The 27932-nt window shown below is 55.7% G+C and overlaps 4 protein-coding genes and 1 non-coding gene across 5 annotated transcripts; 4 read left to right on the top strand and 1 right to left on the bottom strand.

The window, feature by feature from the left end:
• Positions 1-240: 240 nt before the first annotated feature.
• Positions 241-7801, top strand: LOC131566534 (fibrinogen-like protein 1-like protein). The gene is made up of 4 exons (XM_058817865.1): positions 241-347; positions 2507-2650; positions 4958-5020; positions 6753-7801. The coding sequence occupies exons 1-4, from the start codon at positions 344-346 to the stop codon at positions 7385-7387; spliced, it is 846 nt and encodes a 281-aa protein (XP_058673848.1). The 5' UTR covers positions 241-343; the 3' UTR covers positions 7388-7801.
• Positions 7802-9305: 1504 nt separating this feature from the next.
• VPS37D (VPS37D subunit of ESCRT-I) lies at positions 9306-11810 on the top strand. Its single transcript, XM_058817960.1, has 5 exons — positions 9306-9466; positions 10309-10480; positions 10972-11054; positions 11192-11341; positions 11417-11810. The coding sequence occupies exons 1-5, from the start codon at positions 9344-9346 to the stop codon at positions 11660-11662; spliced, it is 774 nt and encodes a 257-aa protein (XP_058673943.1). The 5' UTR covers positions 9306-9343; the 3' UTR covers positions 11663-11810.
• A 5225-nt stretch (positions 11811-17035) lies between these two features.
• On the bottom strand, positions 17036-20120 carry DNAJC30 (DnaJ heat shock protein family (Hsp40) member C30). Its single transcript, XM_058817984.1, has one exon. It carries the CDS (start codon positions 20118-20120, stop codon positions 19491-19493), a length of 630 nt encoding a protein of 209 aa, XP_058673967.1. The 3' UTR covers positions 17036-19490.
• A 120-nt stretch (positions 20121-20240) lies between these two features.
• On the top strand, positions 20241-27138 carry BUD23 (BUD23 rRNA methyltransferase and ribosome maturation factor). The gene is made up of 12 exons (XM_058817982.1): positions 20241-20288; positions 20445-20482; positions 20765-20860; positions 21035-21117; positions 21197-21293; positions 22330-22426; positions 23161-23211; positions 24021-24106; positions 24329-24374; positions 24896-24954; positions 25943-26032; positions 26164-27138. The coding sequence occupies exons 1-12, from the start codon at positions 20241-20243 to the stop codon at positions 26216-26218; spliced, it is 846 nt and encodes a 281-aa protein (XP_058673965.1). The 3' UTR covers positions 26219-27138.
• On the top strand, positions 25402-25534 carry LOC131566709 (small Cajal body-specific RNA 20). The gene has a single exon (XR_009275584.1). It is a non-coding gene; the product is annotated as a small Cajal body-specific RNA 20 (non-coding RNA).
• Positions 27139-27932: the final 794 nt, after the last annotated feature.

Genomic DNA, 27932 nt, shown 5'->3' with positions numbered 1-27932 from the left:
CCTGTGGAGATACCCCAAGAACGTCATTCCCTGGGGAAACACTGCACACTGAATTGGGGTCATTTCAAAGCATTTGCTTATTGCCACCAAATTATTTGCTTTGCCCTGGAGAAAGCTCTTCACCTGTGTGACTTCAGTGCCTGAGGACTGATCACTTGATGGTGGAGAGCAAATAAGCCCTGAGCCACTGGTCCTGCTGCCAAGCAGGGGACAAGTGCTGAGGTTTGGGTCTCATTGCCTCCACCCCCTCCCCTGCCCAACCCTATAACTTTCAGGCTGGACACCCCTGCAGCCAGGCCAAAAGCACCCAGCTCTGAGCTCCACAGGTGCCCACAGAGACAGCATGGGTGAGTGTGGGGTGGGATGGGATGGGATGGGATGGGATGGGATGGGATGGGATGGGATGGGATGGGATGGGATGGGATGGGATGGGACCTCAGTGTGTGCCTGCAGCTCACAGGGTATCCCAGCACTTTGCTGTGGGGTTTGTCCGCTCTGATCCTGGTACTGAGTCCTTGTCTGTGCCTGCTCTGCCCTGGGCTGAGCCTGCATGCTCTGCTGTATCCAGGTTGTACCAGTGTAGCCCTGGAGCACCACACAGACCATTTTACAAGTTTTGTATTCACCATTCTTTGCAATTTTCAGTTCTCCAAAGAAAGTGTTAAACACTCTAGAGTAGAAAAGGGATTTTTTAGGTTTTCCTGCTGAATGTGATATTGAACAGGTACCCAGATCTGGAGGTCAGATGCTCAATAGCACATTGCTGTCCCCAGCACAGCACCCACAAGAAACTGATCCTCCTTTGCATCTCCTTCCTATGCAGAGTTTTCAGGACCAGTCCCAGGGAAGGGCTGGCAGGGGAGGGAGCATTTCTTCCCTGGGGGCCTCAAGGAAAAATACCTTTAAACATGTCCCTAAACACAAGTATATCAACACACCCAATGTTGATATACAACAGTATATCAACATATGCAATGTCTCAGTAGGAACTGAGAAATGAATCGGTTGGAGTGAAGAGTTTTTAAAAGACTTGTTGTAAAACTGTAACCAGCACGATAGGTTGGGGCATCTCAGCATTCCCAGAATGGGTTGTTTGTCTCTAGGGTGGCTGTGATTCCACACCGTGGTTCCAGGCTGCCATCCATGATCATTTTCCTCCTCAGGCATCCCAGAGAATGGTGCCAAACCCAGGTACCCCTGGGAAATGCAATAGGTGTTGGTTCTGCTAGATTTTGTACACTGAGGGGCTCACATTGGTAATCTGCCAGGTGAGCTGTGAGTGTCTCATCAGGAACAGAATTCCCCACGGGCAGGCAGCTCCACAGTGTCCCACTCTAGGAATCAGGACAAACTTCTGTTATTCTACTTAGCTTGAATACTGCCAAAAGTGTGCTGGTTTTTCCTAGTGCTCTGAACCAGACCAGACCAGAGCAGCTGTCCTCATATGGAAACCTTGAAGCAGCCACACAACCAACATAAGCACAGAAAGGGCATCATTTACCCCAAACCACTCTGATCCTGGAGGGCTGTGCTGCCTCCATTTGCCATGCTGCTGGCACACACAGAGCCCTGCCTGGGGCTTGTTCCACCCCAGGGTCCTGCTGCCCACAGCCCCAGGGCAGCCCCAGCTCAAACCACTGCTGAGGGCACACCTGAGTGCTGTGTCCAGCTCTGGCTCCTCATTTTGGGAAGGACGTTGAGACACTGGAGCGTGTCCAGAGGAGCCAACGAGACTGGAGAGGGGCTGGGAACACAAACCCTGTGAGGAACCCCTGAGGGAGCTGGGGGTGCTCAGCCTGGAGAAAAGGAGACTCAGGGATGACCTTGTCACTTTATAACTCCCTGAAAGGTGCCTGTGCTCAGGTGGGGTTGGGCTCTTTCTCCAGGCAGCACTGACAGAATCAGAGGACACAGCCTCGAGCTGCACCAAGAGAAATATAGATTGGATATCAGGAAAAATTTTTTTACAGAAAGGGTGATAAAGTTCTGGAATGGCTGCCTGGGGAGGTGCTGGAGTCCCCATCCCTGGGTGTGTTTAACAGAGCCTGGATGTGGCACTGGGTGCCAGGGTTGGGTTGAGGTGTTGGGGCTGGGTTGGACTCGATGATCTTGAAGGTCTCTTGCAACCCAGGGATTCTGTGAATTCTGTGTCACGGGAGCTGGACAAAAAGGGGATCCCTCCCTCTGTGTTCACCCTGCTTGTTATGTTTAGTCCCAAATCTTGACTTTTATAGGGATTTCTGATTATGGACACTTTGGGTTTGGACAAGGTTTTGGCACTTCTTTGGTCTCAAATACCCCTACAGCAGGTACCACCACTAATGACTCCTGTGACTCCTGCTAATGTGTACAGGACAGCTCATCTAAATGAACTCATCAGCATGGGGCTCATGGCTCTGAGGGAGCTCTACACAGAGTTTTATTTTCCTCTTTTACTCTGAATGGGGTTAGTGGCTTTCCAATAGAAGAATTCTGATCTCTTTCTTCCAATCCCTTCCCATGTCAGCTACCCAGGGCCTTTGTCTCCTGCTTTTGACCTGCCTGCTGGCCCTGGCAGCATCTTTTCCTGATGTTGACATAAGGAACTTGTACCTCCTCAATGGCACCATGGATGACATTATGAATGCTCCCCCAGAGCCCTCCCAACTGGGTAAGTGTGGCCCTGAAACAGGGAGAGACAAGCAAGCTCCTGATCAGTCAGATCCTACAGAGCCCACATCCTCACCAGCCTGCCCACGCCTCTGTCACACCAAGGAAGGACTAAATACTGATCTGACAGTGTCCTACTGGAGCAAGAGTAACCTTAGGGTGCCCCTCTGCTTGCTGCCTGTCTCATCTCCTGCATGGCAGGAAGTTATTCTGTCCATAAGGGACAGAATAGAAAGGACAAATTGGCAGCAAGACCAAGCCCAGAGTCTCGTGGGCCATGTGCTCTTCCTTGGAGAAGGGTAAAAGATGGTCCCAGTGTGTTTTGAAGACAGGGAGAACAGCTCCCATCTCTGGAAATCATCAGTGGAGAACTGAATTCAAGGGAGACCTCAATACAAAGAGGAAATGAATGAAGTTAATACAAAGAGGAAATAAATGAAGTTAATACAAAGAGTTTGGGCAGTGGCCCTGGCCCATGGCAATCAGCCAGGTGATGGCACAGAGTGTCCTACATGTACTAGAAGCAGTGAGGAGCCCTTGAGGAAATGCTCAGGGAAAACACAGGGGCTGTGGGTGGGATGTGGCATGAGAGAAAGAGCTGATTCCCTTCCAAGGGAAGAGGAAATGTGCTTGGCAGAGGAGCTCAAGGTCCAAGTGTTTGGTTTCAGATCACCTGTCAGGAAACTGCCAGCACAGGGAGCACTGAGCCTGAACAAGGGTTCAGCAAGAACTGCAAGTCTGAGTAGAGAAAGAATGTGTGCTCTGGGCTCCACAGTGCTCTCAGGAACATGGTGTGATTGTGGGGTTGTCCTGTGCAGGGAGTTGGAGCTGATGACCCTTGTGGTTTCCTTCCTACCTGGGATATTCTGATTTTGTGATCTCTCACCCACAGCACTGTGGTGTGCTCTGAAAACATCAACAGCATGGATGCAAACCAGGAGAGACAGGCAGCATTCCAAAGGCTGACTTGGAGAGGAGTGCTGACAAAGGGATGGGGTATGAAGGCAGAAGGGAGCAGAGGCAAATTTAATGCCTTACAACACAAACAGGAGTGAACAGCTCCATGTGCCTGTAGTAAATGCCATGGTAGGAAACTCCTGCAGGCCTTGTCACATGAGTGTTTCCCACTCCACACAGGCTCAGGTTGGAAAGAGAGTCAAAGTGAGTCAAAAAGAGTCAATATCAAAATTGAGAAAGTCAGAAGTCTGGCAGGCAGAATGTGTCAGGGCTTATGCAGAGTGCAAGAGGCTCAAGTCAAACACTGCCCAAGGGAGGAGGTGACAGTGCCAGCTGAGACTGAAGGCAGGGAGCAGTATCTGAGGATGTCACCTGAGCAGCTGCAGGGTGAATTGTCTATTGTAGAGAGGGAACAGGAGTGGCTTTTGTGATTCCATAAGCCTGTGACTGATCCTTCTGTTTTACAGCCATCAGTGGATACAGAGATGTCCTTGCAAAAGACATTTCTGCATTAACTCATTCTAAGTTTTCCTCTCTTCCAGCAACATCCTTCAAATTCCCTTTTGAGCAGACTCCTCTCCCAGCTCCTGGCACCTGAGCCAGTTTTCCTGTGTCTGCTCTCACATTTCTTCCCCCTCTCTTTAATCCTTCTTCCTCCCAAGTCCCAACTGCAGCTGCTGCACTCTGACACTCACCTTCCCAGTGCTGCCACCACCATTAGGGGTTTTCCCCTGCACAGTATCCCCAAATCCTTTCCACAAAAAAGCATCAGCCTCACTCTAACACCATGTAAATTCCCCCAAATTACCAACTTGTTGATACCTGAAATTGGTGAATTCCTTTGGAATTAACACCAGTAACAGAAAAATATCATCTGGAGAAGACTGAGCTCTCCTAGCAGGCCTTTGACATGTCTACTCCCCACACTCACTCTGTCACTGACATATTTTCTGAAAAATACTTTTGCCAGGATTTTTCTCCTGAGAAGCTGAGAAGCCTTAGAAAATAAATGTAAACAATAATTATCTGCTGCTATGGAATGGAGATGGTTCACCAACAGGTGCATCTTTGATTGGTCTCATGTGAATTGTTTTTACTTGATGACCAATCACAGGTCCAGCTGTGTGGGGACTCTGGTCAGTCACAAGATTTTATTATTCATTCTTTTCTAGCTTTCTGATGTCTCCTTTCTCTTTTCCTTAGTATAGTTTTAGTATATGATTTTCTTTTCATATAATATATGTCATAAAATAATAAATCAGCCTTGTGAAACATGGAGTCAAGATTCCCATCTCATCCTGGGGACCCTCAAACCCCTCCACACTCACTCCTGTCTCCTGTGCTACTTTAGGTGATGGTGATGGACACGTCCGGCAGGCCAGGGACATCGCCCACCACCCTCCAGTGAGCCATGGTGAGTCTCTGCCTCTCCTGGGGGTTCCACCATCACTGGGCTCACCAAGAGCCCTCAGACAACTCTGCCATGTCTTACACCTGCACTGCCAGGAATATGTGGATTTTCTCATGGGCTGCAGCGACAACCTCAGGGGACTCTGCTGCAGCTGTGTCCTGGGCTCAGTACCTCATGAGGGGCTCTTGCATGGGAAATTTTCCAGATAAAGGTGCAAACTGGAAAGTGATGCTTCATTACTGGGAAGTGGTGATTAGTCACTTTCCTATTTTCAGTACACAGTTGGATGTGACAGAGTCACTGAGCTGGCTGGGTCAACATTTGCCCAGAAGGGCAAAGATAGGTCCTGCCTGGGTGGGGACAGCTGGTGACAGAGGCACTGGAAGTGGAGCAAATTCCTTCCCAGCAGTGTGTAGGTGCATTCAGCTGTTTGTTGTATGAGGTGCAGACGCTCTGGGGCATGGAAAGGCCATAATCAAATCCAACAAGTCAGGAAGCCTCCAAAGAGCTACCTGGGTAAGGCTGGAGAGCAACAATGGCTTTGCCCTGTTGAGGTCCCAAGAGCTGATTTAATTGTTGGAGACATGGATGTCACAGCCACCCTCTCTCTGGGGCAGAGCACTAAACCTCTGTGCTGTACCAGCAAGTGACTTTGTGCCCCAGATTTGCATTTGTCTGGGGTGATGCATCATCTGCATGATACAGGCAAATCCCCGAGGCTCAGCCCAGCCTGGATGGGGTCCCTGGGTGACAGAGATCCTGGCTTGGTCTCACCAGACGTTTTCACAGTGTGTCCCCATCACTTTGAACCCTCTCTTAGGAAGATGTGAAGCTCAACTCTTGTGGCATTCACGAACTCTTTGAACAGAGAGAGACATAATTCGCTCTCCCAGGATTTTTCCTGGGAAAGGCAGTGAGAAAGCTCAGAGAGAGAGAAGGGAATTAACACAATCCTTATCCCTGCTTGCCGCTCCTGTTGTTTGGCACATGTGGGATGTGTTGTGGAGATTGTTCACCAAAAGGGATTTGTTAATTGGACTTTGCTGATGGTTGTTTGGACTGTGAGACCAATTGGATCAAAGCTGTGTCATAACTGAAAGGGTCATGGGTTTTTCTTTAGTATAGTATAGTGTAGTACTATACTACACTAAAGTAGAGTATAGTACTACTATATTATACTATATAGTGTAATATAATAGTATAGTAATAATATAATATAATATATTAATATTATATTACTATAATATAATATTACTATAATATAATATTATTATATTATATTATTACTACAATAATAGTAATATATTGCTGCAAACCAGAACAATTATAATATAATATAATATAACATAACATAATATAATATATTGTCATGTATTACATTACAATTCTTATGTTATGATATAATAATTATAATATATAATATATATAATAATCTAATATTGGTATATTTAATAACATAGTATAGTGTAATATAATATAGCTTAATAAAGCAATTGCTCAGCCTTCTGAATCATTGGAGTCAGAGCACATTACTCCCACGCCCAGGTTGCCCTGATTTGATAAAGTCTTACATTGATCATGTAAGAGTTTATCAAATCATTGATCATGCAAGATTTTGGTTTACTCCTGTGAGCACATGGCAGGAATACAGCCTAGGAATGTGTGTGCAAAAGGATTCAGACACTGAAGAACGCTCCATTTTCAGGGGGATTCAATAACCATCTCTTGTTTGCAGCCTCAGGGTGGCCCAAGGACTGCAGCGAGATCCCCCGGGGAAGCCACAGCGGTGTGTACATCATCCAGCCCAAGGGGCTGCACCACCTGGTGGTGTACTGCGAGATGAACGTGACCCACGGGGGCTGGACCGTCATCCAGAGGAACCAGAGGGACACCCCGGTCACCTGGGCCGAGGCCTGGAGCACCTACAAGTTCGGCTTCGGGAACGTGCGCACCGAGTACTGGCTGGGCACCGAGTACATCCACCAGATTGCCAAGCAGAAGGTGTACCAGGTGAGGTTTGTCATCCAGGACTCTGCAGACAACCTCAGCTTCGCAGACTACAACCTGTTCAGCGTGGAGGACGAGGAGCACGGCTACCGCCTCCGGCTGGGCTCCTACAACGGCACGGCCGGCGACGCCATGACCTCAGACAACCCCAACAACATGCACGACAACATGAAATTCTCCACAAAGGACCAGGACCAGGACACCTACAGTAAGAACTGTGCCTACAGCTATGAGGGAGGGTGGTGGTACTCGTCCTGTTACTCCGTGAGGCTGAATTACAAGGGGGGTCTGACATGGGGCAACCTGTGCAAGGGGAACTGCAAATCCTCTCTAATCCTCATTAAACCAGCTTCTTATTGTTAGTGCTTCCTCCTCCTCCTGTCCACAGTGGACACTGCAAAGGCTCTGCACGGCCAAAGAGTGTGAGCCTCTCTGGAGCAGAGCGAGGAGCACAAGGGTAGCAGGGCTTTAATGAAATGCCACTTTACAATCCCCCTCTCCAACTGCAGACTCCCCTCTGCTCAGCTCCATTCCCCTGTGCTTGCCAATGATTCCTTGTTATTATGGTCATAATCAAGAATTGAAAAAACACTGATGAAATTTGTGGATTCCACATGTACCTTCCCTGCAGGAGGAAAACACACAGCCCTGGAGTTACATCAGAGTTTCCTTGCTGTCTTCAGAACTCACAGAAAGCAATGCCCCAAATTTCCATGTACTCTGAGCCTTTCTTCCGTGTTTGATAAGGCATCCAATAAACATGCTTGCTTGAGCTCATTCTTCAGTAATGACATCTGTTCTGTACCTCTGATCTCCTCCCCTGAGACCCAAGAAATCCCATGTCAGGAGCCAGGACTGGAGTCTTGAGGCTTATCATAGAATCACAGCCTGGTTTGGGGTTGGAAGGGACCTTAAAACCCATCTCATTCCAAACCCCCTGCCATGGCTAGGGACACCTTCCACTAAACCAGGTTACTCAGCCTGGACAGAGAGAAAGCCTTGAGTGTTTCTCACGGATGTAAGAAAATTAAACCCAGTTACACTGTGATAAAGGCCCTGTGACCTGCACAGCACAGGGAGGGGATCCACAGAGCAGCTCCAGCATGGATTTGTGTTGGCTGGAAGAGCAGCTCTCCTGTGCTGGGGTCAGAAGCTGGAAGAGCAAGGAGACATGGCTGTTAGAGGGGGCCTGGAATTTTTCTTCTAGGCTGCTGAATCCCTGCATCATTTAGTGACCCTGTGGCAGCAGTTCCTGGTCCCAGTCAGGCAGCCTTCCTCAGGGGACAAAGGGACTGCACAGATGTGCCATGACAGGGTGCCCTGGTGACAGAGTGTCCCAATAACAGGGTGTCCCATTGACAGGGTGTCCCAATGACAGGGTGCCCCAGTGACAAAGGTGTCTCGGTGATAGTGTGTCCCACTGATAGGGTGTCCTGGTGACAGGGTGCCACAGGGATAGGGTGTCCCACTGATAGGGTGTCCCAGTGACAGGGGCTCTGGTGACAGGATGCTCTGGTGACAGGGTATCCCAGGGACAGGGTGTCCCACGGCTCCCACCTCTCCAGAGCCAGTGGCTAACAGGGCATCAGGCTGTCCCAGGGTGTGAGGAGTGAAACCACGGTTGCAGCAGGAGGGACTGGGTGTGTGGGACGTGCCCAGAGGGTGACAGTTGGGTGACAGTGATCCTGGCTCACCAGACATTTTCACAGTGGGGAGTACAGGGTGTGCACTGAGGGTGCAGGGTGCACAGAGCAGGGTGCAGGATCCGTGCCGTGGAGAGCAGGGTGCCCACAGCAGGGAGCAGGGTGCCCACAGCAGGGAGCAGGGTGCTCACAGGGGGGGAAAGGTTGCCCAGAGCAGGGTGCAGGTTGTCCACCGTGGGTGAAGGTTGCCCAGAGCGGGGAGCAGGATTCTTGCAGCGAGGAGCAGGGTACCCACAGCGGGTGGAAGGTGCGCACAGCGGGTGTAGGTTGTGCACGGCCGGGAGCAGGGTGCCCAGAGCGGGGTGCAGGATCCGTGCAGCGAGGAGCAGGGTGCTCACAGAGGGTTCGGGTTGCGGGTGCGCGGAGCGAGAACAGTGCCTGTGTCCCCGGCCGGGGCGGTGCGGTGCAGGTGCGGTGCGGGAGCGGTACAGGAGCAGTGCGGTGCAGGTGCGGTGCGGGATCGCTGCGGTGCAGGAGCGGTGCGGGATCTCTCCGCGCTCCGCTGCGGCTCCTTTAAGACCGGCGGGGGCGGCGGGCGCGGGGCGGCGCGCTCGGCTGCCGGCGGCGGGGGCGGGGGTCCCGGTGCCGGTGCCGGAGCCGATCCCGATCCCGGCCCATGTCCCGGCCCGCGGCGCCGCCCGGCTCCCCGCGCCGCCTCGGGGCGCTGAGCACGGCGCAGCTCCGGGCGCTGCTGCAGGACGAGCCGCGGCTGCAGCGCGCCGCCCGCCTCTGCAGGAAGGTACGGCCGGGGCCGGGGGGCCGGGGGCCGCTGTCCCGCCGCCGGCGGGCTCCAGCCGGGCGCCGCTCGCTCCGCCGGGGCTGTCCCGGTGCGCAGGGCGGAGCCGCCCGCGGCCCGGAGCCGGCGCTGCGGGGCCGGTGCCTCCCGCCGTTCCCATCGCCCGCTGCCCTCATCCTGACACCCGCAGTCCCGGGGGCTCCCGAGGAGCCGCAGAGCCACCGGCGGGGCGGGGGAGCCTCCGCACGGGCGGCCCGACCGCGGCTGCGCGGGGCTCCCGGTGCGAAACCCAGGGCCACCAAACCTCTGGCCACCAAACCCATGGCCGCCGACCCAGGGCCACCAAGCCCCGTGCGCTGTCCCCGCATCCCGAGCTGTGCCGAGGCCCCGGCCCTCCGCCCGCCCTCCAGCCCGGTCTCGTTTCCCGCAGCCGGGATGAGCCCCGCGCCCTCCCGGCTGCGCTGCGGAATCGGGCTCAGGTTATCGTGGAATCGCTCCCGGCCCCATCCCAGCCCCTGCCCCGGGTGGCCCCGAGTGCGGGCGGGGTGTGCGCAGCCAGGGGAGGGTGCGTGTCCCTGCCGTGACATCCGTGTCCTCTGCCGAGCGCTCTCCCTGCGGAGATTGCCGCGGTCGGGTTTAGCCAGGTGGCGTAGCCCGGCTGCAGCCGCTGCATTTCCCCGGGATTCACCCCCTAACCAGGCAAAGCAGAGGGATGGAGGCAGTGCAGATAAAGGGGGTTCACCCCCGGATGGACACTGCCCCCCGCTCAGCAAGGTGCTGGATCTGACCGGTTCTGCCCGTTTCTCTCATTTCTGACACACACGGCCCCGATCCCATCCCCACAGTTCCAGAGTCTCCAGCTGGAGCGGGAAATGTGTTTGGCTTCAAATTGCACCCAGGCCAAGGTGAATCTGTCCCTGCGCCCGCGGCTGGAGGATGGGAAGGCTTCCCTGGCCATCAAGTACCAGGAGCTGCAGGAGATCCGAGAGGCCTGCTGGGACAAGCAGCAGCGCCTGGGTGAGTGGGGAGCAGCCCCGGGGCTGACGCACATCCACAGCAACCCCTGTTAATAGGAGAGTCCGGGTGGGCTCAGCATTCTTGACCCTACCCCAGGGAGATGGTTCAGGAGTGGTGGGGGATGATGCTCCCTGTGACACAGCACATCCTTAGCTGGGACCAGCCATGGAATCACAGAATCATTTGGGTTGGAAGGCACTTTAAAGATCACCTCATTCCATTCTCTGCTGTGGGCAGGGACACCTTCCCTAGAGCAGGTTGCTCCAAGTCCAATGTGGCCCTGAACAATTACAAGAATGAGGCATCCACAGCCTCTCTGGGCAATCTGTGGGATGGAAGCTGTGGTGTGCAGGTGGCTCCAGGGGTGTGTTTTGGGGGGGTTTCAGTGCAAGGAGGGGGGCAGTGGATGCTTGAGGATGGGAAATTCAGCACCCCCAGCAGCAGGGATATCCAGGGGAAGGTTGGCAGCCCCATCCCCTTGTGCCACACAGATGTTTACCTGGAGAAGTGGAGCCCACAGAGTGCCCTGGGCCAGCTCCAAGCCAAGCTTGATGCCTCCGAAGCAGAGTCAGAGGTGAGTTATTGAGACCCCCGTGCTGCTGTCCCTTCCTTACCAGGGCCACGGGGTGCTCTCCATCCCCTGCCATGTGCCAGGGTCAAGACCCCAGGGTCCGAGGGGTGCTCCTTCTAGCCCCACTGCCCATCCCACAGGCCCAGATAAAGCAGTTCCTGGCCCAGGAGCTGCCCCTCGAGGCCTTCCTGGAGTCCTTCTGCCAGAGCCGCACGCGCTCCCACGTCTGCCGGACCCAGCTGGAGAAGCTGCAGGAGCTGCTGCACAAGGAGCAGGTGCAGAAGGACCAGGTGGGCAGGAAGGACCCTGCGGGGTGCCCAGGTGCCCCAGCTAGCGTGGCACCAGCCCGCCTCGCCCCCTTGCAGAGCGGAGCAGCACCCAAACCCTTCGATCTGTCCTACGGCTTTGTGCCCGCCGTCCTCGTCCCCTCGGAGGCTGCCGCGCCCTTCCCCGTGCCCGCTGCGCCTCCCAAGCACCATCTGCCAGCCCTGGCACAGCAGCCAGCATCTCCCTGCTCCGAGGTGCCCGGCCTGGGCTCTCCCCTGCGCCCCGCTGGAGCCGTGCCCGTGCCCAGCGCCCAGCCCCGGGAGCAGGAGCCGCCGCACCGGTAGCGGGGCACGGTGGGCATGGGGCAGGGGGGGATGGCCCCGCTCCTGCCCCTCCCGGGCCGGGCAGCAGCACCCAGGGCAGGAAAGGGAGGGGTGGGAGGTGCTGTAGGCACAGCTCTGAGGGGTCTCTGGGGTGGCACATGGGGGAGCTCATACAGGGATGGAGGTGCGGGGTTGGGGCAGGGGTTCTGCATTGGGGAGAGCTCTGCATCTGCATCTGCTGGAGGAATGGGACAGGAACTGGGGGTGGGGGGCTTGTAGGGGTGTCAGTGGGCTTAGCTGGGAGGGATAGCAGGGAAAAGGCCCAGGAGCACTGGGTGTGCCACATGGTTCCTGAATAAAGCCTCTTTCCATGCTCTGTGTGTGTGTGCTCTGCCCTTTGCTCTGGCTGTGAACAGCAGGATGAGACAGGGAAGGGTTACCAGGGGGCACCTGCCAGGCTTGGAGGGGACTGGCAGCCAAGGAGAGCCATCCAGCCTGAGGAGCCCCCAGACCTTTCCTTGGCACTTGGCTCAGGGCATCACTGTCCTGGGGAAAATGAGAGATCCTGCAAGGGGTGCAGAGCCTGCCATATGTGTGTTTCCCTCAGGAGAGGGGCCAAGGGCCAGCTTGGCCCTGCACGTGAGGAAGGTGCCCAGAGATGCCTCGTGCCAGCAGCAAAGCCCTCACCCCATGAAGGATTATTGCCCCATGGCCAGCTGGGCTTGCTTGTGGTGGTGTTCACAGGGGTCCCAGGACAAGGGAAGAGATGAGAACCTTGACTCCATGTTTCAGAAGGCTGAGTTATTATTTTATTATATTTATTATATGAAAAGAAAATTATATGCTAAAACGATACTAAAAGAATAGAAGAAAGGATTTCATCAGAAGACTAGCAAAGGAAGGAAAGGAATGGATTGATAATAAAATCTTGTGACTGACCAGAGTCTGAGACAGGTGGACTGTGATTGGCCATAATTAGAAACAACCACATGAGACTAATCACAGATGCACCTGTTGCATTCCACAGCAGCAGATAATCAATGTTTACATTTCATTTCTGAGGCCTCTCAGCTTCTCAGGAGAAAAATCTTGTCAAAGGGATTTTTCATAAAATGTGTCAGTGACACTTGGTCACAGCTCGGCAGCCCCTGCTCTCATCAGCCTGAACCTGTGTGGGATCTCATCCCTCTCCCATCCCAGCCCAAGGGATCAGATGTGCCTTTCCCATCCCCTCAGGGGCCACTGTGCCCTTTGCCATCCCTCACCCACCTCCCCCATCCCACCAGCCCTCCCTGCCGAGAGTGGCAGGAGGCCTGAGCTCTCAGCCTGTTCCACCCCAGCCCCTCCTGCTCCTCTCCTCACTGTCACACAGTGGATGCTGAGTGCAGGGGGGCTGCTCCCCATCCCCAGGCTGTTCCCCATCCCCTGGTTCCTCCAGCTGCAGCCTCCTGGGGTTTGTTTCCTGCTGTGCCATGTCCATTGTGCTGGGTTTAGCTTTTGGGTTGGTTTCAGACTCTTCTTGTCTGGCTGTGTAGAATTCTTTTCCTCTTTCCCAACGGCTTGCCCAGCCTGCATCTTGCCCCTGCTTTGTAGGCAGATTGGAAATCATCCCAAGCAGCAGAAGGTCCTGGCTCAGGCCACAAACCACCCCAAAATACAGATCATTAGCTTGCAGGGTCTGATCAGCCTCCCCCACTGAGGCTACCTGCCCTTATGCCAAACATCAGCCCTCATTTATGGCCAATATTCCAGTATTAGCAGTTAAAGCCGGTTTAAAACTGGGATAAATAGGGGACCAGCACTGTGCCTTATTGGCATGTGAGGAGGTGGTGGTCACTGGAATATTTGGAGTTTCACAAAGCACCTGCTGCTTTCCTGAGTCCCACTTTGGGCTCAGCCTGGCAGTGCAAGGCTGTTCACCAGCCAGGCTCAGTGCTCACCTGGCAGTGCTGTCACTGTCACTGTCACTGCCCTGCCACGGGGGACCAGGCACAGCACTGAGGCAGGAGATGGTGCACAAGCAGCAAAGCCACCCAAAACCTATCCAGACCCCCCCCCAGTGCATCTCCCCAGGCAAGAAGATGCCCCTGGGCTGGGCAGCCCCAGGCTGGGTGGGTCTGTCACCAGCTCCAGGACAAACTTCCCTGGTCCTGTGCAGCTCCTGAGTCACCCCAGTGGCCCCACGAGTGGGAACCCTCAGGGTGACGAGCTGCCCCTGCAGCCTGGGTAAGGCGAGTGTGTCCATGAGAGCTGCAGCACTGAAGTGACAGCCTGAGCACCAAGGAAAGCTCTGCTGCCATGGTCTGTCTGTCTGTCTGTCAGTCCATGGGAGCCCTGAAGCACCCCAGGAAGTTCAGGAAGCACTGGGCAGGCCCTGGCAACCCCATGGTCCTGCTGGGCTGGCCACCACCCCACTTCAGGGGGGAAGAACCTTGGGAAACTTTGGGAAGGCTCCGAGCCAGGTGAGCCCCTGCCCTGGGGAGGCTCCTGGCACCCTGCAGCTGGTCCTGTCCAGTCTGGGGCTGGCCCCAGAGGGTGGCTGGACACCCCAGGGATGATCCTGGCAGGGGGTGCACCCTGTACCCCTGGGATTGAGGGGCATCTGCCCTCTGGCACCAACAGCTCCAGGCCCTGCACAGGCCAGCAGGACTGGGGACACGGGGCAGGCAGGGACACCGGCTCACAGGCAGGGGCTGGCAGTGCACAGGGTGACCCCTCTGCCCCTCCTGCCTGCCCTGTGCCTGTCCCTGCCCTGCAGGATGGAGTCAAGGAGGGTAAAGGTGCTGCTGCTCACCCGGGGGACGAGGAGAGGTTGGCACTGGGTGTGCACCTGCATTCATTGCTGCTGGCCCAGCCCAGTCCCCCTGCCAGCTGGGGTGCAGCCAGAGCTGGGCAGGGAGCTGGGGGTGCCCCCCATCCCTGGCTCCAGCCCAGGAGAGCCACAACAGCTGGGAGAAGAGGGGTGTCCCCCACTCCTCCCTGAGCCCCAGGCAAAGGGGTGCCAAAGGGGTACAAACCTGGGCTAGCACCAGCCAGGAAGGGGGTGCCAATGTGCCCCAGCTGGGGCCCCTGGAGCAGGCACGGGGCTGTTAATTGTCCATTAACAATTAACTCTATTAACCAAGGAGTGGCCTCAGGGGATGCTGCAGAAGGGAGGGGGACTGCCCCCATCCTCCTCGGGTGCTGCCAACCGTGCAGCCCTTCCCTGGGAGGGCAGGGCCACCAGAGGCAGCCCTGGGCTGCAGAGCTGTGCCCACACAGCTGGGGCTGGGGCTGTCCCAGGGGCTGTCCTCTCACAGCCCCTTTTGGGGGGAGGAGGCTGAAGGCCACCCCTCAGTGCTGCTCCCCAGCCTGCAGCTCCCTGCTCCTGCCCCTCACAATCTGCCAGCAGCCAGGTTTGACCCCTTCCTTCCCAAAGAGCAGCCCAGCTCCAGGAGGAGGCCCAGAAGAGGCACTGAGACCCCACACTCCCAGGCTGCAGCCCCCACCAGCTGAGGGGGCAGCTCAGCACCCCAAACCTGCAGTTGTGGGGATGTCAGCCCATGAAAAGGGGCTGGGGTAGGGGTGGGGAGTGGGGTCTGCACTGAGCTTGGAGGCCCTCAGCTTGTTTAAGTTTCCCTGGTGCCTAAGATTTCCTTAGCTTATCACACATCCAATTCCCATCTGTTAACTCCTCAGATTTTGGTGCTTCCCTTTGCTGTCAGTGGTTTAAGGGTGGGAATGAGCAACACAAAACAAGCCCGGGGGTGAAGGTGCAGGGCAGAGCAGTGCAGGGCATGGGATGATGGCTGAGGCCCCACCAGCAACCCACCATGGGACAGCTGTCACCCTTTTGGTGACACACAGGTGGCACAACCTGGTGCAAAGGACAAGAGAGCAAAGGACAAGCATCCAGCATGGATACATACATCACCTGCAGGAAAGTGAAATATGGAGCCACAGGGAGAGGAAATGAGGGGTGGGATGTGCTAGAATATCTGTAAAAATGGCCCCAGTGGGCTGGAGACTGAGAAGGAAGAAATCCCTGCTGTGAACATCACACTCCTCCTAGCAAAGGCCTCGGGATGCTCATGGTGAAGTCCCCAGCTCAAACTGCCACCTCACCTGGGCCAGGAGGGGCTGGGGACAGCTCAGCTGCTGCTGCTGTCTGCTCCTGAGCTGTGCTGCAGGGACTGGACACATCCCCAAGGCAGGAAAAGGACCTGGGGCAGTTCACAGCTGTCCCCTGCCATGACCCTGCTGATGGCTGCCTTGCCCCAGCTGCAGGAAGGGGCTCCTGTTCTCACAGGAACAACCCTGTGTGTGTCAGTGTCCCCAGGGATCCATCCTGGCTGCTGAGATGTAAAGGCCACAGGGAATTACTGAGCTTTATCCTCTGCCTTATCTTCCTTTATCCTTCCTTCCATCTTTATCCGGTCCTTTATCTTCCAGCCCTGTACAGCTCACAGCCCTGGCACCCTCAGGCTGTGCTCAGCTCTCCTGGCACCGCTCCATCAAGGAAACAACTGGGGAACAGCCAGAATACCATGACACTGTTGACACAAGGAGAAAAATGGGCAGAACAGTGGTATGCTGGGAGCTGGGAGGCAGGCTGGGCATTTGGAGCAGCTCCAGCCACTTGGTGCCCAAGCTGCTGAAATGCTTCCCAGAGCAGAGGAGCAGCCAGGCCTGACAGGGCAAAGGTGACACTGCAGAGCTCAGGGCACCCTCCTGTCCAGGCTGCGGGGGAGGGCAGAGCTCAGGGAACGTCACCAGAGCTCAGGGGATGTCACCAGGGCACTGCCACCCTTGGGTGTCACCCAGGCAGCACAGAACAGACCTCCAGAGGGGCCCCCCTGCCCAGCAAGGCACACAGAGCTCCCCTCCCTGGCCTCTTCTTCACTGGCTGAAGTCAGGATGTGAAACCTGCCTGCCCCTTGTTGCAGACATCTCTTTCATTAAAAATCCTTTCCTTAGGAGTTTTTCCTCCTGAGAAGCTGAGAGGCCTCAGGAACAAAATGTAAACAATGGTTATCTGCTGCTGTGGAATGCAACAGGTGCATCTGTGATTGGCCCAGGTTGGTTGTTTTTAATTAATGGCCAGTCACAGTCAGCTGGCTTGGATAGAGAGTCTGGGACAGCTGCCTTTGCTATCATTCTTTCCTTTTTATTCTTAGCTTATCTAGCCTTCTGATGCAACCTTTTCTTCTATTCTTTTTGTATAGTTTTATTGTAATATATATAATAAAATAATAACTCAAGCCTTCTGAAAAATGGAGTCAGATCCTCTTCTCTCCCCTCAGCCTGAGACCCCTGTGAACATGGTCACAGCCCCTCACCCCTGCTTTCCAGCAAGTGCAAGGAGTATTCACCACCCAGGCCCACCACAAAAAAGATGTGTCACTTTGTCACCAATTTATGGCTGGATGTCTTTATTCTTCAAGATACATCACAGAGACCTGAGGAGGAAGAGAGGAGCCAGCAGCCTGAACTCCAACCCCCTGTTTGAGGGAGCCAGAGGAGGGCCATGGACACTGCTGGCATTTCCAGCCTGCACAGTAATGCTTCCTGCCAAATCCTGCCCAAAGTGCTGCCTCTGATCTTTTCAGTGATTTGTTTACAGGATGAAGATGAGCATGAAAATGCATCAGCACGTGCCAGAGCCCCAACTCCAGAGTTTCCTTTAGCAGGGCACAGCAGGCTCCTGTGTCCCACTGTGACATCCCAGTGCTGTGATCCCAGTGAAGGGACAAACTGACACCCAGGGAGGACCCTGCAAAGCTCACTCTGCCCCTGGGCTGAGCTTAGCTCCAGCTCTAGTGAGCTCTAGTGAGCAGCTGGAGGTGGCACAAGCTGCTGAGAGCAGGCAGGGAGCAACCAGAGCAATCCTGCACAGGCAGGAGAGGGGCCAAGGAGCAGTCGGGCCCTGCACATGGGGAAGGTGCCCAGAGGTGCCTCGTGCCAGCAGCAGAGCCCTCACCCCATGGAGGGTTAGACCCTGTGGGGGCCCAAGCTGGGCTTGCTCACAGCTCGGCAGCCCCTGCTCTCATCAGCCTGAACCTGTGTGGGATCTCATCCCTCTCCCATCCCAGCCCAAGGGATCAGATGTGCCTTTCCCATCCCCTCAGGGGCCACTGTGCCCTTTGCCATCCCTCACCCACCTCCCCCATCCCACCAGCCCTCCCTGCCGAGAGTGGCAGGAGGCCTGAGCTCTCAGCCTGTTCCACCCCAGCCCCTCCTGCTCCTCTCCTCACTGTCACACAGTGGATGCTGAGTGCAGGGGGGCTGCTCCCCATCCCCAGGCTGTTCCCCATCCCCTGGTTCCTCCAGCTGCAGCCTCCTGGGGTTTGTTTCCTGCTGTGCCATGTCCATTGTGCTGGGTTGTCGCAGACATTTCTCCACAGAAATCCTTTCTTTCATATTTCTGTGTCTTCGGGAGCCAGAGGCCCCCGAAGAGAAGGTAAACAATTATTATCAGCTGCTGTGGAATGCAACAGGATTCACCTTGATTGGCTCATTTTCTATGTTTATAATTAAGAGCCAATCACCAGTTCAAGCCAGGGGACTGAGTCCTTGGCCACAACTTTGTTGTGGGTTCTTTTCTATCTCTTCTTAGCTTAGCTAGCTGCTCTGCAAAAACCTCTCTCTATATTCTTTTAGTATACCTATAATGTATTATATAATATCTTAATAAATTCAGCCTTCTGATCAAGATACAAGATTCACCGTCTCTCTCTCACCAACTGCGACCCACACAGGTCGCAGTAATACTGGGTTTAGCTTTTGGGTTGGTTTCAGACTCTTCTTGTCTGGCTGTGTAGAATTCTTTTCCTCTTTCCCCACTGCATCTCACCCCTGTGTCCCTGCTGTGCCCTGCCCCAGGCTCTGAGCAGGATCACAGAAATGCACAGAGCAGACACAGGGCATTCATTCACTTGTGACATTCCTGTGCTGGGACAAAACACAACCCAGGCTCTGGACAAAGCTCAGGCTCCTGCTCACCCCTCTGACAGCAAACCCAGTGCCCCACACAGTCCTTGGCACACTCAGGCCATGGCCAGGGAGCTTCTCTCCCTCCAGGCAGCAGCAGCATAGCACAGGTGAACCTTCATCCAAGGAAGGAGAAAAGGTTCTGAGAAACACAATCTTCAGTTCTTGAAACACTTCACTGTTTAAATAGGCAAATACTCTTGTGCAAATGATGCTCAGACACGTGTAAGACACAGAGAACAGCACTGGGTGCTCACAGGTGCACCACAGCCAAAATCCTCACAGGGAGGGGTGCTGTGAAGCTCTGGCAGGCCCCAGACAGGACAGAGGACTGCAGACACCAAAGTGCTGTCACACAGCTCCAGGCAGTGTCACACACTGACCAGGGCACGGGCTCAGGTTTCATTTTTCAGGTCTGATCTCAGCCTCCTGGACCTGCCATTCCCACAGGGTGGTACAGCTGGGACACCACCCAGAGAGAGCTCCAGAGATGTGGCACCAGCAGCTGTGACAGCAGCAAGAACCAGAGGCACAGCCGAACACACACAGCACACAGCATCTCTGACAGCCTTTAATCTCAGCAGGCACACAGCTGTGCCAAGGAGGGGACACATCCCAGTCCAGAGTCCAGGGCTGTGCAGGAGCTGTTGGCTGAGGGGGCCATCAAGAGCTCCTGCAAGGTCACCCTGAGTGGCCTGGCCCAGGCTGTGTCCCCAGAGGCATCCAGAGGGCACAGACTGTGCCAGCCAGGGCACTGTGTGCCTGAAGGTCACGCTGGCAGGGTGCAATGTCACAGCCCAACAGCAGACGCGGGGCGGTGCAGGGCACACCCCCAGCGAACCCGTCCAGCTGGGGGGACACCCCGGGGGCCGCCCCGCCGTCACTTGAGGCCGTAGATGAGCGCAACCCCCAGGAAGAAGAAGAGCCCGATGGAGAAATCCGAGAGGGCCCGGAGCCGTCCCTGCGCCGCGTTCTCCTCCCGCTGGAGCCGCAGCTGCTCCCGCCGCGCCCGCAGGATCTGCTCCCGCTGCAGCTGCTCGCCGTAGTGCGCTCGGTAGAAGGCGTCGAAGTCGAAGGGGGTCGGGCCGGGCCCGGGGCGGGCGGCGGGGGCGCGGGGCGGTGGCGGAGCAGCGGCGGCCGGAGCGCGGCCCGAGGGCCGGGGCGCGTCCCGCAGCTCGGCGGCGCTCAGCAGCCCGCGGTCGTACTTGCGGCGGAGCGCGGCGCTGCCCAGCACCCGGTAGGCCTCGCTGACGGCGGCGAAGCGAGCGGCCGCGGCGGCGCTGCCCGCGTTGCGATCGGGGTGGTAGCGGAAGGACTGCTCGTAGTACGCCGTCTTGATCTGCGCCGCCGTGGCCGTGGACGGCACTCCCAGCACCTCGTAGAGATCGCGGCGCGGCCGCGGGGCTCCGGCACCGGCCGTGTGCGCGGCCCTGGAGGGCGGCGGGGCGCGGCCGGGCCGCGGGGCCGCGGGGAGGAGCGGCCGCAGCCGCCCGAGCGCCGCCGGGCCCATGGCGGCCTCAGCGCCCGCCCGCCGCCATCAGCGCCGCGGCGCGGGACTGTGGCGTCACCGGCGGGGGAGTGACGTGGGCAGGCACAGCGCCCGCCGGGCAGTGACGTCACGCAGGGCAGCATGGCGGGCAGCGGCCGCCGGCCCGAGCACCGCGGGCCGCCCGAGCTGGTGAGCGGCCCTGAGGGACCGGGAATGTCTGGGGGCGAACCGGGCACGCCTGTGGGGGGAACCGGGACCGTCTGTGGGAACGGGGCACGTCTGGGGGGGAACCCGGCAGGTCTTGGGGGTCCAGGCCTCACGGCGCCCGCCTCTCTCTCGTTGCAGTTCTACGATGAGGCCGAGGCACGGAAATACACCCAGAAGTACGGCGGGACCGGCGCTGCGGTGTCGTGGGGCGGGGAGCTCGCTCGCCATGGGGCGGGCACCGGGGGTCCCACCGGGGGCGGGGGTCGGTCCTGGGCCCTGCCGGGAGCCCTGGGGGCCCTGCCGTGAGGGCGGGGGGCCCAGGAGTGAGGGGCAGGGTCGGGCCCTGAGGGAGGCGAGGGGTGCTCGGGCCCTGCGGGTCGGGTGCGGGTCCGGTCCCGCAGTGCCGGGGGTGCCGCCCGCCCGTCGCTCACGCCGTGCCGTGCCGTGCCGTGCCGCAGCTCCCGCGTGGTGGAGATCCAGTCGCAGATGTCGGAGCGGGCCGTGGAGCTGCTGGGGCTGCCCGAGGACCGTGCGTGCCTCCTGCTGGATGTGGGGTGAGCGGGGCTCTGCCCGGTTCCGTGGCGGTGCCCGGGCCAGGGGGGTGGTGGTGTCCCAGTGCCTTTTGTGGGCTGGGGAACAGGGACAGGCTGCTGTAGCGTTGGTGTGTGTGGCCAGCAGAGCCTCAGAGCAGCCCCATGAGCTCAGCTCTTCCCCCTTCCTCCCTCTAGCTGTGGCTCGGGGCTGAGTGGGGATTACATCTCTGAGGAAGGGCACTACTGGATTGGCATGGACATCAGCCCTGCCATGCTGGGTGAGCACAACCTCCCTGAGACCCTCAGAGGCCCCAGGGCTGGGAGCTGAGTGCCTGAGCTGTGCTGTGTTCTGTGCAGATGTGGCCGTGGAGAGGGAGGTGGAAGGAGACCTTCTCCTTGCAGATGTGGGCCATGGCATTCCCTTCAGGCCTGGCATGTTTGATGGCTGCATCAGGTGAGTCTGTGCCTGGAGCTGAGCTCTCCTGACACCCCCAGAACTGCTCAGTCCCCAGGGTGCACCCCTGGTGAATCACAGCTGAGAGGGACTGGCCCTGTCAGCCTTGGCTCCATCACTCCAGGACAAACCTCCAAAACTCTGGGTGGTACAAACAGCTTGTGACAGCTGCCTCCCAGGGGATGCTTGTCCTTTTGTGCTGTTGAGCTGGGAATTTTCTTGAAGGGAAGAAAGTAAAGCTGGGGGTATTGTCAGGGTTGGTGAGAGCTGCTCCAAGGAGGAGAACAGAGTATAAAGGGGCAGAGCTTAGAGAAGTCAGGTCCTGGATCAAGGTTTGGTGCTTGGCTTTGGGATGAAGGGGACAGAGGCACTCGCCTGCTCAGAAAACAGCTGGGAAGAAGCAAGGGCTGTCCTTTGCTGAGCCAAAAGCTCTGGTTTAAATTGCTCTTTGGGAAAACCTGCTTGGCCAGGCAAGGGAAAGGGACACAGCTGAGCTCTGCAGTGCTGCTCAGGAGCTGTAATAACTGGAGCAGGAGTAATGGGTTCAAGCTGAAAGGGGGAACATTTAGGTGAGATACAGAGAATAAATTATTCCCTGTGAGAGTGGGGAGGCCTCCAGGTTGCCCAGAGCAGCTGTGCTGTCCCATCCCTGGAAATGTCCAAGGCCAGGCTGGACAGAGCTTGGAGCACCCTGGGACACTGTGAGGTGTTTGTACCCCTGGCAAGGGCTGGAACAAGCTGAGCTTTAAGGTCTCTTCCAACCCAAACCATTCTGTCATTCTAGGATTTGAGCATTTGGACTAAAGGGGATGCTTGGTGATGCTTTTGTCCTTTATTTGTGCACCTTGTTAAGTTTTTTGAGTCTCCAGAGAGGTTTGTGTAACTGCAAAACAGAACGCAGAGCAACACAAAGGAAATGAAATGGTTTCCCTGAGGCCCAGCACATGCCTAGAGCAGGAATTCAGCTCAAAGAGAGGTGACAAGCTCTGTGAAGGAACCAATGACTCTGTCCTGAGGGTCTCCTTTTCCCTCTCAGTATTTCTGCAGTGCAGTGGCTCTGTAATGCTGACAAGAAGTCCCACAGCCCCCCCAAACGCCTGTACAGGTTCTTCTCCACTCTCTACACTGCCCTGGTAAGTGCCACCCTCTGGCCGTGCTCACAGGGGTCTCAGGTTGAGGGAAGAGATGGAGATCTGGCTCCATGTTTCAGAAGGCTGATTTATTATTTTATGAGGTATACTACATTAAAACTATACTAAAAGAATAGAAGGTTTCATCTCAGAAGGCTGGCTAAGCTAAGAATAGAAAGGAATGAATAACAAAGGTTTGTGGCTCAGACAGAGAGTCTGAGCTAGCTGGGCTGTGACTGGCCATTAATGATAATTATACAGGCCAATCACAGATGCACCTGTTGCATTCCACAGCAGCAGATAACCATTGTTTACATTTTGTTCCTGAGGCCTCGCAGCTTCTCAGGAGGAAAAAATCCTAAGGAAAGAATTTTTCATAAAAGATGTCTGCAACACCACCCTCCACCAGCCAAGGCTCTGCTGCTTTTATGGCTTTGCTTTTTAGCAAGATACTTCAAGTCAGGTGGTTTTAAGTAAATGCTGCTCTGAAGGCAGCCACTGCCTTCCTGCCTGGTGCTGCTTCTCATCAAAGTTGCACTTGATGATTTTTTTCTTTTCCAAACCTAGCAGTTCATGATTCTGGGGTAGCCTCAGTGGCTCTGTGGGCTGAGCAGCTCTCCTGGGAGCCTTGTGCTGGAGGTTTTGGGGAGGAGGGAGCTCATGTTTGGGGCTGGGATGGTGACCCAGAGGGGTCACCTGCACTGGGGCAGGTGTGTGAACTGCTCTGTCTCCTGCAGGCCCGAGGATCCCGAGCTGTGCTGCAGCTGTACCCCGAGAACTCAGAGCAGGTAGGGCTACAGGCAGAGAAATAAATCATTTACTGTTTGCATCCTGTTCTTTCTCATCAAGGCACCGTCTCTGTCCCCCCTGCCACTTCTAGAGCTCTTCAGGAGCCCAAAAAAATAACCTGTAAGGAGGATACCTTGTACAGGTTCTGTTGTTTCATAGATTTATAGGAATTTATAGGATTTATGGATTTATGTGCTCTTTGTTGACAGAGTGACAAAACTTTTTTGTCCCTTTAAAAAGAAATAAGCTTAGAAGTTTTTGTTCTTAATTAAGTGGAAAAAAAATCGTAAGACTTAAAAGAGTTCACCTCAAAAATAGCTAATTAGACAAAAGTCAAAAAGTCCTGTCTAAGCAATTTACTAGAAAAAGAAGAGAATAAAGAAATTGCTTTTGTGAGGTGTTTTACCAGGGGCAGGAGGGCCTCTTGCACCTAGCTCGGTTTTTCTCTGTAAAAAGTTTTGTTATTTTGCATTTTATTAAAAGGCACTACCACAAAAGCCATCCTGCTTCTTTTATGCCTTCTAAGGTAGCTGAGCTATCTTAGGTGTGAAATAAATCTCCAAAAGCTTATGAGACCTGGCTCGAGGAAATGCATATTTCATAGATTGTCTTGGGCTGAGCCTTAAAATTGAAGTGGCAAGGAATTGGTGTGTGGATGGGAGTGCAGAACCAGGGGATGGGTGCAGAGCTTGGCAGGAGGAGGAGCAGTCCCTCTTGGGAATGCCCAGCCTGGGGTGGTGCTCCCAGAGCTCTTGGCCTTTCCTGGGGGATGATTGCTCATTAACTTTGCACCTGCTGCTTTTCCCAGCTGGAGCTCATCACTGCCCAGGCCATGAGAGCTGGATTCACAGGGGGAATGGTGGTGGATTACCCCAACAGTGCCAAAGCCAAGAAGTGAGTCCTGCATCTCTCTCTGTGTTTGGGGTGAAACCTGGGCTTGGCAGTGATCTTATTTTCTTTTTGTTTTTCCCTTTCCCTGAGCTATCCTCTCTCCCATTTTACATTTATGGACAGAGGTTAAAACCTAGCTCTGACTCTGTTATAAACCATCTCAGTCTTGCCTGGGGACTGAGATTTACATGCTGAATCCCACGTTCATGCTCCTTGTTCTTTCAGGTTCTTCCTCTGTCTCTTTGTTGGGACATCTGGCACATTACCAAAGGTGAGGCCTCCATGAGGCAGCAGAGCTGCTGCCCTGGGTGATGTGGAGGAGCTGTGGGCAGTGTGGGAGCCAAACAGCTCTGGGAGTGCAGGTGTGACTTCATTTATACATTTCCTGGCAGTCACCAAGCCCTGCTCTCACATCATCACAGACTGGTTTGGGTTGGAAGGGACCTCCCAGCTCATCATGTTCCACCTCCTGCCATGGCAGGGACACCTTCCACTGTGCCAGGCTGCTCCAAGCCCTGTCCAACCTGGCCTTGGGCATTTCCAAGGATGGTGCAGCCACAGCTGCTCTGGGCAGCCTTGCCAGGGCCTGCCAACCCTCACAGGGGAGAATTTCTTCCCATATCCAATCTAACCCTTCCCTCTTTAAAGCTGTTCTGCCTTTTTTTGCCATAATTTCTGGAAGACCAGTTTGTGCCTCTGGTCCTTGCCCTTGCAGATCCCTGCATTCCCCTTACTTTAGAAGGGCTGTGCCTGCTCCAGAGGAGAACACAACTTCCCAATTTTGCTTTCCAGGGCCTTGGTACCGAGTGTGCCAGTGAAGAGCCACAGCAGGCAAAGTTCACCAATGAGAGGTACCCTGGGGGTGAGGCTGCAGGTTCTCCCTGCAGAGTGGGGGCCTTGGAGGGCTGAGCTTTGCTGGGGACCACACTGCTGCTGGGGGAGAAGCAAGGGGAGGGGAAGGACAGGGCTGAGCTTTACTGGGAACCACACTCCTACAGTGGAGGGGAAGGACAGGGAGGACTCACAGCAGCCCAGGAGAGAATGCCTTTATCTTCCCAAGGGACATGGGGAACAAAACGAGTTCTTTCCCGTGGCTCTTCCTTGGAGCTCTGGTGCTTACCTAGAGCTGTATCTGAGCAGTCAGCCAGCTGTGCTTTCTGTCCAGCTCTCCAGCTGATGCCAGGGTATGGCAGAGGGAATGTTTACAGGGCTCATGATGGAACCAGGCTGCTGTGCCTGAGTCCTGGCATTCCCTTTTTTCTCTTAGTAGTGGCCTAGGGGTTTCTGCTGCTGGCCCTGTCTCTTCCCACAGCAGTGGTGCAGGGACGAGCCCCTCTTGCAGCCGTTGGGAGAGACAGAACAAAAACCAGAGGAAAGTTGTCATGGCTGCCAGGAGCTTGTGGCTGTCATGTTTTCCTGCCTCTTACATTGCTGTTCTCTGCTCACTCAAAGGGCTGTGAGGTCTTGGAGGGCAGCAGCAGAGCTGGGAACGTTGGAGGAAGCCTGAGTTTGTCTGCCTTGCTTGGAGTAGAGCAGACAAGGGGAGGTGGTTGTGCATGAGCCTGTAATGTCCTGAGACCCCAGGGAGCAGCATGGTGCTGGTGTGACATGGGCTGTGGCCTGGGGGAGTTCATGGGTCAGGATCCCTCAGCTCTGAGCTGGAATCAGCCTCCTCCTCCTCCTGCAGTGTTTGGAGTTTGGCCCCCTGCCCCTGTGCTGGCTCAGCCTCTTGCCCAGGGTGGTGGGAGGGAAACTCACTACTGGGTGACAGTCCTCTGGGGCAGAGAAATCTGTCCCCACACTCAGTTCCTCTCCAGCTGCTGTCCCCTCTCCCCCCAGGACACGGTTCAGGAATGTCAAGGGCAAGTCTGTGAAGAAAAGCCGGGACTGGATCCTGGAGAAGAAGGAGCGCAGACGGCGCCAGGGCAAGTGAGTCCAGCTGAGTGCTGCTCAGAGGCTGGCACTGCCCAGCCTCCTGGCACAGCCTCCTGGCACAGCCCTGCTGCCCTCCCCTCCCAGTGCCCTGAGCTGGGGCTGAGCTGTTCCTGCTGTTCCCACAGGGAGGTGCGGGCAGACACCAAATACACCGGGCGGAAACGCCGGCCTCGCTTCTGAGCTGCTCTGGACACTGCTGCCATGCAAGGTGGCACGGGGGTGCCTCCAGAGAGCCTCCTGTGGATGGCACAGATGGCACCCCACGCCTGGGGACTTGCTGGGACTGCTCACTGTGGCTCTTAAAGGTACAGATTGGCTCAGGTGCTGCCGAACAGCAAAGCTTCCAGCCCTGCTTCCCTGGTGAAGGTGCAGACAGTGCTCTGGCAGTGCTCTACAGTGCCATCATCACCTTCCTGAGTGCAGTGAGCCAGCTGAGCTCCAGGTAAGCCAGGATGTGATATCCAGTTCCTCACTAAAGAGTCAAAGAGTTGCAAGTGTTTGCTGGTGTCCTGCGTCCTGCCCTTGGTGCTGGGAATATTGAGGTGGGAATAGGGTACCTCATTCCCTGCCAGCTTCCCCTCTGCCTGCAGAGGATCCACACTGCCAAGGTGTAGCTCCATAAGGACGAAATTGCTCCTAACTCAAGTGTTACTCCACTACCCATTTACTCCTGTTGGTGCTTGGCACCAGGCCCACTCTGTTTGCTTTAATGCTTCCAAGGTGCTGGGGCTGACTGAACCCCCTCCATCACCTCTTTCCCCTGAAACAAGGAGAGGTGCCACCCAAAGCTTTACAGTTACAAATGTTTATTCTACATAAAAATTCCACAAAATGGGAAGCTGTTTTGCACCCAAAGCCTCAGGAGAAGAAAGGAATGCTAGCAGGAAGGGAAAGAGAGAAGGAGAAGAGAGGCAACATACAGTGTCATCCAGCCCAGTGAGACAGAGCAAGCCAGGGTCAAGATCCACATAGAAAACAAGGACACTTAGCTCACAGTACAGCAACAGTAGAACTCCACGGGGGTCTCGGAAAGCCTTCAAGTACATTAATTACAAAAAAAAAAAAAAAAAGAAAAAACCCAAAGAAAACCCCAATCCCCAGTTCGAGTGCAAGCTGTGCGTGCCCCACACTGCTCATGGAATACTGCATCAACACGCTCCCGGCGTGGGGAGGGCAGGTGGCACCTGGAACAGAGGTGGTGGAACCCAAAGGACGAGCGGGTGCAGGGTGGGGGCTGGAAAGAAAAGGTGAAACGTCTTCCCAAAGCACAACCACACTTTTGGTGATTTGGTCTGTACATGCAACGACAGGTAGGTGAAAAGGAACTCAATGGGGCTTCCCGTAGTGCAGGGGTAATTATTGCACCAAAACACCCTCCCCTCACAGCGAGGACAGTGTGAGCCTGCCTGTGGGGCAGCAGTGGCTCCTTGTCTCCCTGCCCTTGGAGCCCAGCACTGCTGCTGCCCACAGGATCCCAGCAAAGTGCCAACAGCCCTGACTGGCCCTATCTGGCTCCTGCTGCTGTGGGGGCTGCTGGCAGTGGTGGTGCCAACAAGGAGCAAGGGCCAAGAACCCCCCCTGAGGCAGTTCCTGGCCTTGTGCCTTGACAGGGTGCCACAGCCCTGATGTCAGGTGAGCTTGTGCCACTAAAGCTGCTGCCTGGAAGAAAAAAAAGTCACCTTGTGCTAGCAGTTGGCATGGCTGCAGGGCAGGAGCATGGCTGCAGGGCAGCAGCCTGGGAGGAGGGTTTTCCTGCCTGCCCAGTGTTATTGCTTCCTGGAGGGGCCCTGGAGCTCTGGCTGGCCTGGCAGAGCAAGCACGGAGGGCAGTGGCAGGGAGCTGCTGAGGGACAGGAGCATGGCCACTCCCTTTTTCCCCTGGAGCAGAGCCCCTG

The sequence above is a fragment of the Ammospiza caudacuta genome, chromosome 20 (assembly GCF_027887145.1).
Source record: "Ammospiza caudacuta isolate bAmmCau1 chromosome 20, bAmmCau1.pri, whole genome shotgun sequence".
NCBI lineage: Eukaryota > Metazoa > Chordata > Aves > Passeriformes > Passerellidae > Ammospiza > Ammospiza caudacuta.
Note: the sequence above shows the minus strand (reverse complement) of the source record. Positions and strands in the feature narration are given on the sequence as shown.

Bases quoted from the DNA above. Each gene is read 5' to 3' on its own strand.
- LOC131566534 (XM_058817865.1), top strand. The intron at 2,651-4,957 runs GTAAGTGTGGCC...GTGCTACTTTAG, and splicing joins CCCAGAGCCCTCCCAACTGG to GTGATGGTGATGGACACGTC. The intron at 5,021-6,752 runs GTGAGTCTCTGC...TCTTGTTTGCAG, and splicing joins CCACCCTCCAGTGAGCCATG to CCTCAGGGTGGCCCAAGGAC.
- VPS37D (XM_058817960.1), top strand. From the start codon at position 9,344: ATGTCCCGGCCCGCGGCGCCGCCCGGCTCCCCGCGCCGCCTCGGGGCG. The intron at 9,467-10,308 runs GTACGGCCGGGG...CCATCCCCACAG, and splicing joins CCGCCCGCCTCTGCAGGAAG to TTCCAGAGTCTCCAGCTGGA. The intron at 11,055-11,191 runs GTGAGTTATTGA...CCCATCCCACAG, and splicing joins CCTCCGAAGCAGAGTCAGAG to GCCCAGATAAAGCAGTTCCT.
- DNAJC30 (XM_058817984.1), bottom strand. From the start codon at position 20,120: ATGGGCCCGGCGGCGCTCGGGCGGCTGCGGCCGCTCCTCCCCGCGGCC.
- BUD23 (XM_058817982.1), top strand. From the start codon at position 20,241: ATGGCGGGCAGCGGCCGCCGGCCCGAGCACCGCGGGCCGCCCGAGCTG. The intron at 23,212-24,020 runs GTAGGGCTACAG...TGCTTTTCCCAG, and splicing joins ACCCCGAGAACTCAGAGCAG to CTGGAGCTCATCACTGCCCA. The intron at 24,955-25,942 runs GTACCCTGGGGG...CTCTCCCCCCAG, and splicing joins GCAAAGTTCACCAATGAGAG to GACACGGTTCAGGAATGTCA.